This window comes from Accipiter gentilis, chromosome 7, assembly GCF_929443795.1.
Source record: "Accipiter gentilis chromosome 7, bAccGen1.1, whole genome shotgun sequence".
In the NCBI taxonomy this organism is placed as follows: domain Eukaryota; kingdom Metazoa; phylum Chordata; class Aves; order Accipitriformes; family Accipitridae; genus Astur; species Astur gentilis.
The window spans coordinates 43,390,864-43,406,130 of NC_064886.1; the positions used below are offsets into that span (position 1 = coordinate 43,390,864).

Below are 15,267 nucleotides of genomic sequence, written 5' to 3' on the forward strand. Positions count from 1 at the left end.
TGCGAAGCCCCTGGGTGCCATCGTAGCCACGTCCCGGCCCGTGGCTGGGCCGTGCTCGCCCTCATGCACTTGGCATGGCAGAAGCGTCATCAGCCCTGATGAGCCCCCGAGTCCTGCGGGAGGGTGGGCATCAGCCCCCAGGGCCAGCCCGGGGCTGGGGGAGCAGCTGATGGGGCTGGTGCCTCGGTGGGGTCCAGCATGGTCAACCAGCACCGGGTGCCACGGCTGCCCCCACGGGGAGCCGGGAGGGATGGGGGGCTCTGGCATCTGCACCCCCCCAGCCTGGGCTGCCACACAGCCCTGCATGGCTCTCCCTCAGCACCGCGCTCATGCCATGGGGATGCTGGAGGGTCCTGGGACTGAAGAGCTGACCGGTGGCTCTTGCACACTTGCACACTCACTGCCGGGTGCCCATGGGCATGGAGGGAGCCTTTCTGCGTGCAAGCCCAGGGCGAGGGACATGGACGATCCCCTGAGGCAACAGCTGAGCAGGCTTTTAAATGTGATTTTAGCCAAATCTGAGTGATTTTCCCAGGTGGGGCAGAGGGAAACGGAGCCAGCATTGCTGAGCCGCTGCTCTGCTGGTGTGGTGGGGCTGCAGTGGGGACCCATCTCCTTTCACGGTGCCTCTGGGGAAGGTCCTGCTCTGGCACTGCCTGCCCTGCGCCCATTCCTGGGGTCTCCCTCACCGTGGGGTCTGAGGATAGGGCCCTTCCACTGCGGCACTAGGAGCCCCCTCCCTGCCAGGGCTGCCATGTGTGCTGGGAACATGGCCAGGGGCCGCGGGACCCTGCAGGGCGCCTGGCCAGGACCACCGCTCGGGGTCCCTGTGTGCTCGGGGACATCCCAGTGTTGGGGTCACCCCTCTCCCTCCAGCCAGGGCAGCCCTCATGGGTGCTGCAGCACCACAGGCCCCGCTCCTGCGCCAGGAGCTGCCGTGCACCCACCGGGTGGGGAGAGCAGGGCTGGGGGTGGGGGTGCTGTGGGGTCCCACCAGAGTCCTTGGGGACCCAGCCTGGAGCCCCCCTTGCCCCGGGCAGCCCCCAGCCCTGCTATGCACAGCCCTGGGTACCTGTTTGCTGGCCGTGCCGGATGGTGTGAGGGGCCTAGCACCCCCCTTTCCTGCAAGGTTGGGGGTGCTGGGCTGTGTCTCCACCCCCAGCAAAGCCGCCTGCGCCAGGCCCACACCTCGCTGTGCTGTGCCGTGCCGTGCCGTGCCGTGCCGTGCCGCTCGGCCGGGTGTGCACGGGCAGTGGGGAGCGCATTGTCCTCGCCGGAGAGCGGCAGCGGCCGAGCGCTTCTCCTTGCTCTTGCTGCCGTCAGCCTGCACCGGTGCCGGTGCCGGTGCCGTGCCGCGGACACACGCCAGGATGCTGCCGTACCGGCTGTGCCTCCCCAGGGCCTGCCGCAAGCAGCAGAGGACGGTTTTTTGAATGAAAAGTCTCTTTTAATGCCGCTGGCCAGGCGCCGTCCAGCCGTCCTGCTGTGGGGAACAAGGAGGCGGCTGTGCCGGAGGAGGAGGGAGTTTGGTTTTCACCTTGTGCAGCGTTCCTGCGGCCAGTTGCCGGCCGGCAGCAGGGAGAGGTGCCCGGCAGCCGCAGGCACAACGAAAGGTAAGGAACCGCGGGGTGACCCCGGGGCTGGGTCCCTGCCGAGGGGCATGGGGAGGGCTGCGGGGTGGGGACATGCTGTCCCTGTCCCCCTTCCTGCTTCCCGCAGACGGGAGCCTGCAGCCATGGGGACCCCGCGTGTGCCCAGCAGCACCACAGCAGCAGCCGAGGCACGACCACATCAGGTCTGACCCAACCGCGCTGGGTTTCACACCTCCACACACCACCGCTGCTGGGCTCGGCCGGGCCACGTGGGAGCCTCACTGGCAGTGCCGAGGGTCCCAGCGCATCCCTGCCCTGTCCCCGCCAGCCACGGGCTCACCAGTTCCTCGCCACCCACTGCAGGCGCTGCTCTGGCACCTACAGTGCGGAGTTTCCAGCCGGCATCACCGCGGTGCTGGGGGTTTTGGCTGAGGGGGACTTGCCTGGCCAGGGTGCTCCTGCCAGAGAGATCTCCTTCCTGGGGCTGGGAGGGTCCAGGCCTAATCCCAGTGTCACCTCGCACCTGGCTCTGAGCCCAGCAGGACACAATGGTCCGTATCGGGGTAAGGAACCCGAAAGTGCTGGATCTGAGCCCAAAGCCGAAGCTGCAGCTCCTCTGGACTCAGCGTGGTCCCTCCTGGGGCTGGGTGCCCCTGCCATCAGCCTGACACAGGGACACTGTGGGTGACCAGCATAGGGTTGCTGTCCCCCGGGTGGCCCTGGTCCTGCCCTGGGACCCGCCAGCCATGGGGACAAGGTGACACGGTGGGGCAGGCCCCGGGCACCCCCAGGTGGCTCATAGCCATGGGAGGACACGGTGGCACGGAGAGGTGACATGTAGGCATCATGAGAGGGGCTCCATGGGGAAGGTGGAATGGGCCCGCGGGGTGGCACAGAGGGACCCTGAGGTGTCCCCGGGTGGCCCAGTGCTGCTCTGGGTGATGAGCTGTGGCCGGTCCCTGGTGCGGTGCTGTGCCGGTGCCTGTGACAGCTGCCACCGTGCCATGCGATGCCGGTGCTGGGTGATGCTGGTGCTGGTGCAGCACCAGTGCCGGGTGATTCTGGTGCCAGGTGATGCTGGTGCCGGTGCCAGCGCAGCACCAGTGCCAGGTGATTCCGGCGCCGGGTGATGCCGGTGCAGCGCTAGTGCTGGGTGATGCCGGTGCCGGTGCAGCGCCGGTGCCGGGTGATGCCGGTGCCGGTCATCGCTCCCGCAGTGCGGGGCTGGGGCCGGTGCCAGGTGCTGCCGGTGCCGGGCGGGTCCCCGCGGGCTGCGGGCGGTGCCGGGCGGTGCCGGTGCCGGCGCCGGTGCCGGGGGTGGTGGCGGTGCCGGCGGTGCCGGCGGTGCCGGTGCCGGTGCCGGGCGGGGCCCCCCGCGGGCTGCGGGCGGTGCCGGCCCCGCCGCGGTATAAAGGGGCTGCGCGGGCCGGGCCGGGCGCACAGCGGCGGCGGCCGGGGCGAGCGGCGGCACCGGCACCACCACGGTGAGTCCCGGTCCCGGTCCCGGTCCCGGTCCCGGTCCCGGTCCCGGTCCCGGTCCCGGTCCCGGTCCCGGCGGCTCGGGGCGTCCCCGCCCCCGCGGCGCTGCGAGACCGGCCGCAGCCCCACCGGCAGCGTGGAGCCGGCACCGGGGGCTGCGGGGCCCGGGGTGGGAAGCCGGGAGCTGCGGGGCCCGGGCTTGGGGAAGGGGGGGGGGTCTGGGGCCTCCAGGGAGGCGCTGCCGCTGGCCCGGGGGTCCCTGGGGCTGGCTCTGCGCCCTGCCCGCACCCCCTCGCGTGTTCCCGCACCCCCTCCCCTTCACCTGCCTGCACCCCCTCACCTGCCCGTGCCCCCCTGCCCGCCCCCCCTGACCCTTTGCTTGCATTGCCCGGCCCTGCCTGCGCCCTCCCCCCCACCGCCCCACGGCCGTCCCCCCCTGTGCAGCTCTGCAGTCCCCGCCGCTGCCGGGCGGGAGCGGGTGCCTGCGCTGCCCGTCCCCGGGGTCCCCATCCCGCCGCGGGGTTGGGGGTCCGTGTCCCACCGCAGGCGGTCGGGGTGACCGGGGGGCTCCGGGCGGCCGTGCGCGGGCAGGACCTCTCCCCCCGGGGGACGGCGTGGGGCCGGGTCCCCGACGTCCCCGTGCCCTTCCCTGTCCTCCGGTCCCACCGTCGCCCGGGAGCGGCCGCGTTCCCACTCAGCTGGATGGAGCTGGGCTGTGGGTGCTGGCACCGCGCACGGTGGGATCCTCCAGACCCCCCACGCCTCGCCTGGCCCTGCGGAGGCACTGGGAAAGGTGTCACCCCGAAACCGGTGGCCGGTGAGGGATGGGGTGGCTGTGGGGCAGCAGACGAGAGGGATCCCCTCCCCATTTTATCCTTGTGGGGAGCCAGGCGGCGGGGTCCTGCCGTGGGCTGTCCTCTCGGCCCTGCCCCGACGCTGCCCGGTCCCCCTCACAGATGCCAGTGAGCCTCTCCACGGCCCTGCGCGTCGTCGGGACCAGCCTCTTCGCCTTGGCGGTGCTGGGGGGCATCCTGGCCGCCTACGTCACGGGCTACCAGTTCATCCACACGGAGAAGCACTACCTCTCCTTCGGGCTCTACGGGGCCATCCTGGGGCTGCACCTCTTCATCCAGAGCCTCTTTGCCTTCCTGGAACACCGGCGCATGCGGGGCGAGGGGCGGCCGGTGCGGCTGGGGCGCTCAGTGGCCCTCTGCATCGCCGCTTACCAGGAGGATCCCGACTACCTGAAGAAGTGCCTGCGCTCCGTCAAGCGCATCGCCTTCCCCGACCTCAAAGTGGTGATGGTGGTGGATGGGAATGGCCCTGACGACACCTACATGTTGGACATCTTCCACGATGTGATGGGCTCCGAGCACTCGGGCAGCTACGTCTGGAGGAGCAACTTCCACGCGCAGGGCGAGGGGGAGACGGAGGCCGGGCTGCGGGAAGGGCTGGCCCGCGTCCAGGCGCTGGTGCGCGGCACCACCTACTCCTGCATCCTTCAGAAGTGGGGCGGGAAGCGGGAGGTGATGTACACGGCCTTCCGGGCGCTCGGAGACTCCGTGGATTACATCCAGGTGGATGCATGGGCTGGGTGGGGGGGTGCCAGGGGGTTGAGGGCAGCAAGCACCCTGCCTGCGTGACCCGGCAGAAGGGCTGCGGGAGGAGCAGGAGCGGACGAGCCCGCGGCGGCACCTGGCTGCCTGGGTCAGGATCCAGCCCCGTCCACCGGCTGCGAGCCACCAGCACTGGGGTTGAGGTGTGAAGTGCCACCGGGGTGGTCCGAGGGGTCGAGCCCTGCCTGCACCAGAGGGTTTCGCATCACCTCCTTCGCGTGTCCCCCGTGTCAAGGGCAGGATGTGCCCCAGGCTGGTGTCACCCCATGTGGCACCGTTGCGGGGTGCCAGGCCCCCCACGCATGGGTGAGGGGTGATGGCTGGGATGGGTTCCACCGTGGTGTGTGTGGCAGGGCTGGGTGGCCTGGGGCAGCGGTGGCCGGGCACCGCGGGGCGCTCCGCTCCCTGCCACCGCCTGCCGGTCTCCGGGGCTCTGCCTCGTCTCGCCGGCCGCGGCTCGGGCTTGCCCGGCTGTGGGCTGGGCTGTCTGCCGGGCGCGCGTGGGCGGCGGGAGCGGGGCTCGACATTCCCTCTGCCCCCAGGTGTGTGACTCAGACACGGTGCTGGACCCCGCCTGCACCGCCGAGATGCTCCGCATCCTGGAGGCCGACCCCCGCGTCGGTGGCGTTGGCGGCGACGTCCAGGTACCCCGGCCACGAGGGAGGGCGCCCCAGGGCGGCAAGGGTGCCGGGGCTGAGGGAGGGGGTTGCGGCAGTGCCGGGGCTCACGTCCATCCCTTCCCCAGATCCTGAACAAGTACGACTCGTGGATCTCCTTCCTGAGCAGCGTGCGGTACTGGATGGCTTTCAACGTGGAGCGTGCCTGCCAGTCCTACTTTGGCTGCGTGCAGTGCATCAGCGGGCCCCTGGGCATGTACCGCAACGCCCTGCTGCAGCAGTTCCTCGAGGACTGGTACCACCAGACCTTCCTGGGCAGCAAGTGCAGCTTTGGGGACGACCGACACCTCACCAACCGCGTGCTCAGCCTGGGCTACCAGACCAAGTACACGGCTCGCTCCAAGTGCCTGACGGAGACCCCCACCCGCTACCTGCGCTGGCTCAACCAGCAGACCCGCTGGAGCAAGTCCTACTTCCGCGAGTGGCTCTACAACGCCCTGTGGTTCCACAAGCATCACCTCTGGATGACCTACGAGTCGGTGGTGACCGGCTTCTTCCCCTTCTTCCTCATCGCCACCGTCATCCAGCTCTTCTACCGCGGCCGCATCTGGAACATCCTCCTCTTCCTGCTGACGGTGCAGCTGGTGGGCATCATCAAGGCCACCTACGCCTGCTTCCTGCGGGGCAACGCCGAGATGATCTTCATGTCCCTCTACGCTCTCCTCTACATGTCCAGCCTGCTGCCCGCCAAGATGTTCGCCATCGCCACCATCAACAAGTCGGGCTGGGGCACGTCGGGGCGCCGGACCATCGTGGTTAACTTTGTGGGGTTGCTGCCGGTGTCAGTGTGGGTGGCGGTGCTGCTGGGCGGGCTGGCCTACACCGCCTACAGCCAGGACCTCTTCAGCGAGACCGAGGTGGCCTTCCTCGTCTCGGGTGCCATCCTCTACGCCTGCTACTGGGTGGCCCTGCTCACCCTCTACCTGGCCATTGTCGCCCGGCGCTGCGGCAAGCGGCAGGAGCAGTGCGGGCTGGCCTTTGCCGAGGTCTGACCGCGGAAAGCGCCAGGGTGGCCCCGCGTGCTGGGGTGACCGCCACCGGTCCCCTCCTTGCCCGCCACCAGCCCTGGCACAGCCGGCACTGAGCCATTGGGTGCTGGGCAGCGCTGAGCGCGCCCGCCACGGCATTTCTGATCAAGTCTTGCTTTTTTTGTTGTTGTTTTGTTTGTTTTTTTTCTTATTTTCATTTTTCTGTACAAACTTGGCTGCTGGCCGGGGAGAGGCTGAGCCGGGGCTGACCGTCACCGGGCTGGGCACAGCCTCGGTGCATGTGGGGGCTGATGGCAATGTCCCCGCTGTGCCGTACCGAGCATCCTGGCATGCTGTGTGGAGCGCTGCTGGCCAGGCTCCCCCCCCACCCCACCACTGCAGCTGGGTCTTCCACCTTTCGGTGCTTTCTATGGGGACTTCATGGTCCCCTGTCCACGGTGCTATGGCAAAATGGCCCCACGGGGCACCATCTCCGTCCGGCGCTGTGCCAGCACTGCTGGCTGGTGCTGCCTGCCTCTGCCCCATGGCTGTTGTATGTGCGGGCACGTACCCACGGGGACCCCCCCCCCCCCCCCACCCCGTGGCTCCCTCCAGCCCCTTTCGGGGGGTCCGGCTGCCCCGGGAGGGTAGCAGCTCCCTTCAGCTTTGCCAAAGAGCCAAGGGGGGGACCCCAGCATGCAGAAACAGGGGAAACCGGGGCCATGGCTTGGCCGGAGCGTCACTGTGGCCCCATTGTACCAACCCCGCTGCCTTCCTGGCGTCTGTCTAGACAGCGGGGAGACGCTGGGTTTTGGGCTTGGGCATGCAGAGGAGGGCGGGGAAGAGCTGGTTCCCAACCTTTCCCCTCCCCGAGGAATTTACCCGGTCGTCTCCCCTGGGCCCTCTTTTTTTCAGGGCTTAAAAACCTTTCTACAATTGAGCTTTTAGATTGTTTTGTTTAATTTAATATGAGGTTTTTTAGGAGACTTTTGTAGCTCTTTGGTATTCATACTTATTGCTAATTGTTTGTAAATCTATTTATTTTTTAACCTGCGGGTTTTTTTTCATATTTTGGAAAAGTCTGTTTTTTATATCCTGATGGATTTGTCAAAATAAAGACTTGCACAGAGAAAGGGCAGCGTGTGGGAAAGAGAGCCCTGCCTGGGCTTGGGGGGAAGGTCACTGCCCACCAGGACCCATCTCGCCTGGGATAGCAGCCACGTTTGTGCCCTGGAGTGCAGCAGCTTGCAGGAATGAAGTGGTTACAGGGGGCACAGGTGACCTGGGAAGGGCTCTGGGTACCCAGATGCAGGACCCAGCACCCTGAAGTGGCCCTGGGAGTCCTCTGTACGGGACAGGGATGAGGCCAGGGCTGGCCCTGGATCTCCCTGAGCCCTGGCTGCAGCACCCAGTGCTGCCTGGCAGCAGAGCTCACAGTCGCCGGCCTGAGCCCTCACACTTTCTTGGGCACATTGGTGATGATGGGTTTGGGGCGCGTTTTGAAGAGGAGCTTGGTTTTGATGAGGGCGGTGACGGTGTAGCAGGCGTGCGGCCCTGCGGGACTGGGTTCGCCGGCTCCCCGCTTCACCAGGACTGCAAAGGGCTTCTCCAGCTGCACCACCTTCCCGTAAAGGATGTGATGGCCCACGATGAGCACGGGGATGCCCTAGAGAGAGCAACAAGAGGCAGAGGATGAGGGTGGGCAGGATCCCGGCTGCCGGAGCTGTCCCCCGGTAAGGCGGTGTGGGCTGCCTCACCTCATGGGTGTAGTGCAGGTCTCCCAGGAGGCTCCCTGCCAGCTCGCCGCTCTGCCGGGGCTCAACCTCACCCTGCAGCTCCACCAGCACCCACTGCGCCAGGTCCCCAGCACCCCCGCTGCGGGTGAGAGAGGCACCTTCACCCCACGGCTCCAACCCTGCCTGGGGCCGCAGGTGTAGAGCCGGGGGCAGGATCAGCAACACACCCCCCCAAAAAAAGGCCGGTAGCCTCACCTGGAGATGACGATCTGCACCATGCTCCGGGCCCTGCAAAGCACCGGCAGAGACACGGTCAGCGCGGGGGGAACACGGGGCAGGCGGCGGGAGCCCCCAGCGCCCCCCCCCCCCCCGGGCCTTCTCCCGTACCCCCCCCAATGCCCAGCGCCCCCCAACCCGGGCCCTGCAGCTGTCCCCGGACCCCACAGACCCCCATGCCCAGACTTCCCCCACCCCTCCGGGCCTCGCAGCCCCCACCCCGGGCCGCCGTTGCGCGGGGCGCTGGTGCCCTCCAGCGGCCCCGGTGGTGCGGGGTCGGGCCGGGCCGCTCTGCGGGCTGGGGCCGCTCCCGCCTCCCACTCCCGATCGAGCCCCCAACCCCCTCCTCCGAGCCACCCCGCCCCCCCTCTCCGGCCCCGATCCCGCACCCCCGGATCGGGGTCGGGCCGGAGCGGCTCGCCCGGCAGCGCCCGAATCTCCCGCCGGCGGCGCGTCGCTACTTCCGCTTCCGGCCACGCCCCTCCCTCTCCGCCCCGGGAGAGGGCGCTTCCGGTTCCGGCTGCGCCGCGCGCACGTGGGGCGGAGCGGGTCCTGGTGCGGGGGTCCCGGTGCGGCGGGATGGGGGAGTTCGAGGTGCACCGGGTGCGGTTCTTCGGCCTGGTGCCGGCGGGAGTGCGCTGCCTGGCCTGCCAGCCCCGCGGCGGCCGTCTGGCCCTGGGCCGCACCGACGGCGCCGTCGAGGTCTACAACTTCGCCGCCAACTACTTCCAGGAGAAGGTGAGGTGGCCGGAACGGGCCCTACCGAGCCGTACCGGGCAGCACCGAGCCGTACCTGGCCGTACCAGTCTGTACCTGGCCGTACCGGTCTGTAGCGGGCCGCACTGCACCGTGTCTGGCCATACCGGACCATACTGAGCCATGCCGGGCATACCGGTCTGTACCTAGCCGAACTGAGCCGTACCTGGCTGTACTTGGCTGTACCGAGCCATACCTGGCCGTACTGAGCTATGCCTGGCCATACTGGGCCATACCAAGCCATACCTGGCTGTACTTGGCTGTACCTGGCCGTACTGAGCCATACTGGGCCATACTGAGCTGTACTGGGCTGTACCCAGCAGCACCAAGCCATACTTGGCCGTACCAGGCTGTACCGGGCTGTGCAGCAGGGTAACGGGTTTCCCTCCCCAGGTGATCCCTGGGCACGAGACCCGGTCAGTAGAAGCGCTGTGCTGGGCGGCAGGAGACCGGCTTTTCGGAGCCGGCCTCAGCGGGGACATCACCGAATATGACCTGGCCCTGCTGTGCGTGGCCCGCTCCATCGATGGCTGCGGGGGGCCCATCTGGAGCATGGCGGCTAACAGCAGCGGCACGCAGCTGGCGGTGAGTGCGACTGAGGACCGGGACCAGGATGGCTCTCCCATCCCTGGAGCAGGGGCGGCCTCGCTGGGGTGGTGGCAGAGGGAGAGGGTCTGCCCAGCCCACCGGGGCTGATCCCAACCCTCCCGCAGATCGGCTGTGAGGACGGCTCAGTTAAGCTCTTCCAAGTCGTGCCCGGGGGGATCCAGTTTGAGCGGAACCTGGACAGGCGGAAAGGTGAGTCCGGGAGGGCTCAGTACTGCAGCGGCATCGTCCCTCCGTCCCCTCTGTCCATCCCGGCCGCCCCACTCCTGGTGACTGAGTGCCTGTGAATCCACGGGGTCACACCAGGAGCTTCCTTCCCCACAGGCCGCATCCTCTGCCTCTCCTGGCACCCGTCAGACACTCACATAGCAGCCGGCTCCATTGACTTCCTCCGCGTCTTCGACGTCTGTTCCGGTAACTCACAGCCCAAGGCGTGAGCCCAGCCTGTCCCCTGCCCCGAGGACTGCCAGCACTGGCACGTCTCACGCTCTGAGGGGATCCCCTTGTCAGCCCCAACCGTCCTTCCCGCCTCTCAGGCCAAACTGTCCAGAGGATCATGGTGAACTACCACGTGCTGAAGGTGAGGCGTGAGTGCATCGTGTGGAGCATTGCCTTCCTCTCCAGTGGCACCGTCATCACCTCGGACTCCTTCGGGAGGGTGCAGTTCTGGGACTGGCAGCGAGGGACATTGATGGAGTCCCACACCGTCAGCACCTCAGCCGTCCTCTCACTGGCTGTGTCGGAGGTAGGCAAGTCCCTCCGTGTGCCTCCCAGGGCAGCCAGGGCCCGTCTGGGCTCCTGTGTGCTGGGCCAGGGGTGTTTGGGCAGGAGCTGCCTGGCTGGGTGCCTTTGGGCCGGCAGGAGCAGGGCTGGGAGAGAAGCTGCCGGTCCCTGTCTGCCTCCCGGTGCTGCCCTTTCATTCTTCCCAGTCTGTGCCCACAAACCCTATCCCCGTTTCTCTCGCCAGAAGGAGGACAGCATCATTGTGGGCACCTCAACAGGGGCCACTTACCAGTTTCAGCTGCTGCCAGTGAAGATGGGCAGCCTGGAGAAGCGCTGGGTGCGGACGAAGCCCTTCCAGCATCACACCCACGACGTGCGAGCTGTGGCGCACAGCTCAACGGCTCTTATCTCCGGGGGTAGGACTGGCTGCGGTCACAAGGAGGGCTTGGGTCTCTCCCCCCGGTACCGGTTCGGCTGACCTCTGCTTGGCTTTCAGGCCTGGACGCCCAGCTGGTGATCCGCCCACTGATGGAGAAGATGCAGAAGAAGGGCTATGACGCCGCACTCCGCAAATTCACCTTCCCTCACGTAAGTGCCGCTCTGAGCGGGGTCTCACGCCTGGCAAGGCAGGCTGGCAGGGCTGGCTCTTCCTGCAGGAGAAGGCTAGCCCTCCCTGCCCTGCTGGGTCCCCTCCCTGCCCTGCTGGGTCCCCTCCCTGGCCCTGGCACGTCTGGAGGCTCCTGCCACAGAGTGGGTAGAAGTTGGCAAGCCCGTCTTGCTGGTCCTGCTGGGTCTCCATCTCTGGGCTCCCATCCCATGGGACCCGAGTCCTTCCGCTCCCCCGCCCTGGCGTCTCCAGCCCCCCAGGGCATTTCGGCTTTGGCCCAGCCCTTTCTGCCAGGCTGCGGGTTCATGACAGTCTGCCCGTTTCTGCACGCAGCGACGCCTCGTCTCCTGTGCCAGGAAAGCCCGGCTGCTCCTCTTCCAGTTCTCCCAGCACCTGGAGCTCTGGAGACTTGGCTCCACTGACGAGACTGGTGAGTTGCAAGGCCCAGCTCTCCGGTACGAGTCTTGTGGCAGAGCCTGTGCTGCCTGCAGGATTTCGGGCATGAATGGTCCTGCTGTTTGGGCAGCAGAGGGGTGGTTTAGCTCGGGCTCCTTCCTCCCCACAGCCCTGCGCTGGCATGACAGCCACAGGCCGGGCTGTGCTTCCCATCGTGGTGTGTGCCTGGGCACAGGCTGCCCGGCCGGTGCGAGGCTGTGCTCATGCTTCCAGCGGAGCTGGGCCAGGCCCTGGGGAGTTCAGCTTTGGGGGATGTTGGAGAAGGGTCTGGGCTTTCCCTTGGGTGCTGCTCCCTTGGGATCCCCAGCTGCTTGACAGGTGCCCTGTCATTTCTCCACTGTCACTGATGTGCCATGTGGTTTCTTGTCGTTCCAGGAAAGGATGGCGAGGTCCTTCCCTTGTGCCGCATGCCTGAGCACCTCGTGCAGCTCAAGAGCAAGGTAGGGCTGAGCTGGGGCTGGGGGTCCACTCTGGTGCCTGCCTATCCACTCTCCCTCTGACGGCTGCGCTGCGTGTGCCAAGCTGCTGGAGGATCTCATGGGCCGCGCTCGGCCCCTCTGCCTTTCCAGGGTCCGGAGCACATCTACTGCAGCTGCGTCTCTCCCTGTGGCAGCTGGGTTGCCTACTCCACAGCCTCCCGCTTCCACCTGTACCGAGTGCAATATGAGGGTGATGGTGTCAGCATCAAGAAGGTGAGGAGGGCAACGGGCCGCCCCGCTGCCGGGGAGAGGTGGTGGGTGGCTGCGGGGTCTCGGGGAGCTGGCATGGCCAGCGTTGCTCTCAAGGAGCGAGGGTGGCAGTGGTCGGTGGCTGTCAGCACTGCCTTCTCCCCCCTTCAAGGTCCCCAAAGTGCCTAAGCTGCTGCTGCCAGCCTACCAGCTCCAGTTCTCCTCCGACTCCGTCAGCCTCTTCGTTGCCTCTGCTCGAGGCTCTGTCCACGTCCTCCAGCTGCTGGAGCCAGGGGGCTGCAAACACCTGCACACATTTCAGCCGCCCTCAGGTTTGGGCTGGTGGGGAGCTGGGGGTGTTGGGGAGGTGCTGGGGGGTCCCTGGGCTCCATGTCCCCTCCCTGCCATGGGTGCAGAGGGGTGTGCAGAGCTGAACATGTCCCCCCTTTCCTGCCCTGGAGTGTGGGGGTCATCCTTCCCTGACAGCCTCTGCCCTGTGTTTGTGCCACCCTCGTGGCCTGACACAGGTTGGGGAGCGGGGTGCACAGATGGGCAGGGGAGATGTGGGTTTGGATGTTCCCTGGGGGTGGGTCTGGGGCTCCTTGCAGGCCTGAGCACCCGTTACAGCTGGTGAGGGTGTTTCCGCAGGGTCCTCTGAGGCTGTTTACTTGCTGGCGTCGAGCGCAGACGGACACTGGCTGGCCGCTGTCGGTGGGGACTGGGCAATCCACATCTACGACCTGAAATGCTTCAAGGTAGGAGCAGGTGCTGGGGGAATAACTCCCACTTCCCTCCCGCCCTGGGGGGCCGGGTGTCAGTGGGTTCAGCGCATAGGTCCCCTCCCTGTAAGCCATTGCTGCATCCCCGGAGCAGGACTGGGGATGGGCCTGTGGGAAGAGGTGGGGGGGTCACAGGTGGCCCCGGTTGCTCCCGTCAGCGTGCTGTCCTCCTGCCTTGCAGCATCACTGCACAGTGCCCATGTACAGCTGCGCGGTGACGGCCCTCGCCATCCACCCCGTCACCAACAACCTCGTTATCGCCTACTCGGACCAGCAGGTAGGCGCTCTCCTCTTGACCCTGGCCCTTTCCCCACAGCTGTCTCCCTGGCCTCGGGGCTTTCTGGCCGCAACGCTCCGCAGGAGAGCCATGGCTCTGGGCAGGCATAGGGACCTGGCTGGCCTTTGCTGCCCGCTGTCCCTGGCAGGAGCCTGTCCCCACACAGCGCTTGCAGCCTGCCCATGTGGGGGTGACACCAGGGAGGACCGGACATCACGAGCCGCCCCATCTCCCCTCTTCTGCCTCTCCAGCTGTTCGAGTTCAGTATCCCTGAGAAGCAGTACACGGCCTGGAGCCGCATGGTGCAGAACTGCGGGCTGCACAGGGTCTGGCTGGAGAGGGACTCGCCCATCACCCACATCACCTTCAACCCCAAGAATCCCTCGCACATCCTGCTCCACGACATCTACATGTTCTGCGTCCTTGACAAGTCCCTGGTGAGTCCGCATGCTGGGTCAGGAGGGCTGGGTTTGTGCCCAGGACATCTCCCCTGCCCGGCCCCGCAGGGAGCAGAGGGAGCAGTGCACGGTGCCGAGGTGGTGGTGGTGGTCCCAGGCAGCACTGACATGTGCTGTGTCCTCTCCTTGCAGCCCCTGCCAGACAACAGTGCCCTCCTGATGAACCAGAGCACCCTGAAGCAGCTCCCGGAGACTGCCAGGCAGCGGCAGCTCCACGCCTTCAAGATCTGCAAGAAGTTCCAGGTGAGTGACGGTGTTGCTGGGTGTGTGCTGTGTCAAGGAGGGGGTGCTGGTGGGGCAGGGGGTGCCCTGTGCCCATGGTCCCTGCGGCCCCACTGGCTCCTGTGCCCAGGTGTTCCTGGTTCTATACCAGCACCGGGTGCCCAAGCGGCGGAGCAGAGCTTAGTCTCAGTCCCTGTCACAGTGCAGCTGCTTGCTGCGATCTCGTGGGCTCTGGTCCCCCAGCAGCTTCTGCAGCACACACCCCCAAGCAATGCCCCTGGTTACGGCTAAGCCAGAGCCGGCTGCAGGGCTGCTCTGCGTGGCTGAGTCTGGCAAACTGAGGCAGAGGGGGGCCAGCACTACGCTCTCATCTCCTGCCTCCTCCCTGCCCCACAGCCCCTCCTCTACGCGGATCTGTTGGACGAGAACTGCCTCGTGATGGTGGAGCGGCCCATCATGGATATCAAGACCCAGCTGCCACTGCCCATCCAACAGAAGAAATTTGGCACCTGAGAGCAGAACAAGCTCCTCTTAGCTGCAGAAACTGTGTGTGTTGCTTTCCTGGTGTGCTGTAGGAATAAACCCCACTGTTCTGTATGGCTGTGGGCTCGGGGCTCCTCCTTGCCCTGTGCGGCTCCCTGCTTTCGCAGCAGCGGGTCAGGTTGGCACTGGCCTGAGCATGAGGACCCGGCCACTTCCTAGGGCTCTCTCCTGCCCATGCCGGTCCTCCGCCTGGGGCTGTGGGGACAAGGTGGCACCCTGAATCTCCTGCCCTTTCACTGGCTGCTCTGCTGGGCAGTGTCAGGTCCCGGTGTTGGCTTCTCTTTCCCAGTGGTGGCCAGCAACTGGGTGGGTTGGTAGGTACTGGGGTGCTCCCTGGGGTAGTGGACTCCTGTCCCTTGGATGGACAGACAGATGGCAATTGCTGGTGCTCAGCACCCACATTCAACATCCCCAGTTGGGTGAGCAGCATCTGCCCCTGCTCCGTGCTGGGGCAGAGGTGCTGGCTCACCAAACCAGAGCCTGCAGCTGCATGCTGGTGGAACTGGGGTGTAGTGGGGTCCCTCTGCCAAACCACCACTATCGGCACGTGCACCTCGGCGGCAGCTGTTAGCTGGAAAACTACGTACCTTCTCCAGCCCTTCCAGTAACACCAGTACCCCATTTCCAGTTTATGCTTGTACCCTCCTGAGCAGGACCAAGCAGGCTGGTTGGTCCTGAAGGTACAGGATCCACTCCCCTCTCCTTGTACCCCCAAAGGACATCTCCCCCTCCCCGAGGAAGGGGCTCTGGGGGAAAATTCTGGCTGTAGGAGCAGCTGCCGGCTCGCTGCGAGCGGGGAGCGCGGCTTTGCTAAGCGGGGCTTTAGAG

At 66.7% G+C, this 15,267-nt stretch overlaps 3 protein-coding genes across 3 annotated transcripts; 2 read left to right on the forward strand and 1 right to left on the reverse strand.

Moving 5' to 3' along the window:
- Positions 1-4,027: 4,027 nt before the first annotated feature.
- On the forward strand, positions 4,028-6,377 carry HAS3 (hyaluronan synthase 3). The gene is made up of 3 exons (XM_049806664.1): positions 4,028-4,648; positions 5,230-5,331; positions 5,433-6,377. The coding sequence occupies exons 1-3, from the start codon at positions 4,028-4,030 to the stop codon at positions 6,354-6,356; spliced, it is 1,647 nt and encodes a 548-aa protein (XP_049662621.1). The 3' UTR covers positions 6,357-6,377.
- A 78-nt stretch (positions 6,378-6,455) lies between these two features.
- On the reverse strand, positions 6,456-8,829 carry CHTF8 (chromosome transmission fidelity factor 8). The gene is made up of 4 exons (XM_049806666.1): positions 8,734-8,829; positions 8,324-8,356; positions 8,090-8,207; positions 6,456-7,998 (listed from the first exon to the last, which is right to left on the reverse strand). Exons 2-4 carry the CDS (start codon positions 8,344-8,346, stop codon positions 7,786-7,788), a joined length of 354 nt encoding a protein of 117 aa, XP_049662623.1. The 5' UTR covers positions 8,347-8,356; positions 8,734-8,829; the 3' UTR covers positions 6,456-7,785.
- A 30-nt stretch (positions 8,830-8,859) lies between these two features.
- On the forward strand, positions 8,860-14,493 carry UTP4 (UTP4 small subunit processome component). Its single transcript, XM_049806593.1, has 16 exons — positions 8,860-9,082; positions 9,494-9,685; positions 9,814-9,898; positions 10,031-10,120; positions 10,243-10,451; positions 10,674-10,845; positions 10,926-11,017; positions 11,370-11,466; positions 11,868-11,932; positions 12,062-12,184; positions 12,333-12,492; positions 12,809-12,915; positions 13,121-13,216; positions 13,468-13,653; positions 13,807-13,917; positions 14,293-14,493. The coding sequence occupies exons 1-16, from the start codon at positions 8,924-8,926 to the stop codon at positions 14,407-14,409; spliced, it is 2,061 nt and encodes a 686-aa protein (XP_049662550.1). The 5' UTR covers positions 8,860-8,923; the 3' UTR covers positions 14,410-14,493.
- Positions 14,494-15,267: the final 774 nt, after the last annotated feature.

Bases quoted from the DNA above. Each gene is read 5' to 3' on its own strand.
- UTP4 (XM_049806593.1), top strand. From the start codon at position 8,924: ATGGGGGAGTTCGAGGTGCACCGGGTGCGGTTCTTCGGCCTGGTGCCG. The intron at 9,083-9,493 runs GTGAGGTGGCCG...TTCCCTCCCCAG, and splicing joins CCAACTACTTCCAGGAGAAG to GTGATCCCTGGGCACGAGAC. The intron at 13,217-13,467 runs GTAGGCGCTCTC...CTGCCTCTCCAG, and splicing joins TCGCCTACTCGGACCAGCAG to CTGTTCGAGTTCAGTATCCC.
- HAS3 (XM_049806664.1), top strand. From the start codon at position 4,028: ATGCCAGTGAGCCTCTCCACGGCCCTGCGCGTCGTCGGGACCAGCCTC. The intron at 4,649-5,229 runs GTGGATGCATGG...CTCTGCCCCCAG, and splicing joins ACTCCGTGGATTACATCCAG to GTGTGTGACTCAGACACGGT. The intron at 5,332-5,432 runs GTACCCCGGCCA...TCCCTTCCCCAG, and splicing joins GCGTTGGCGGCGACGTCCAG to ATCCTGAACAAGTACGACTC.
- CHTF8 (XM_049806666.1), bottom strand. From the start codon at position 8,346: ATGGTGCAGATCGTCATCTCCAG. The intron at 8,208-8,323 runs GTGAGGCTACCG...TCTCACCCGCAG, and splicing joins GTGCAGATCGTCATCTCCAG to CGGGGGTGCTGGGGACCTGG. The intron at 7,999-8,089 runs GTGAGGCAGCCC...TGCTCTCTCTAG, and splicing joins ACCTGCACTACACCCATGAG to GGCATCCCCGTGCTCATCGT.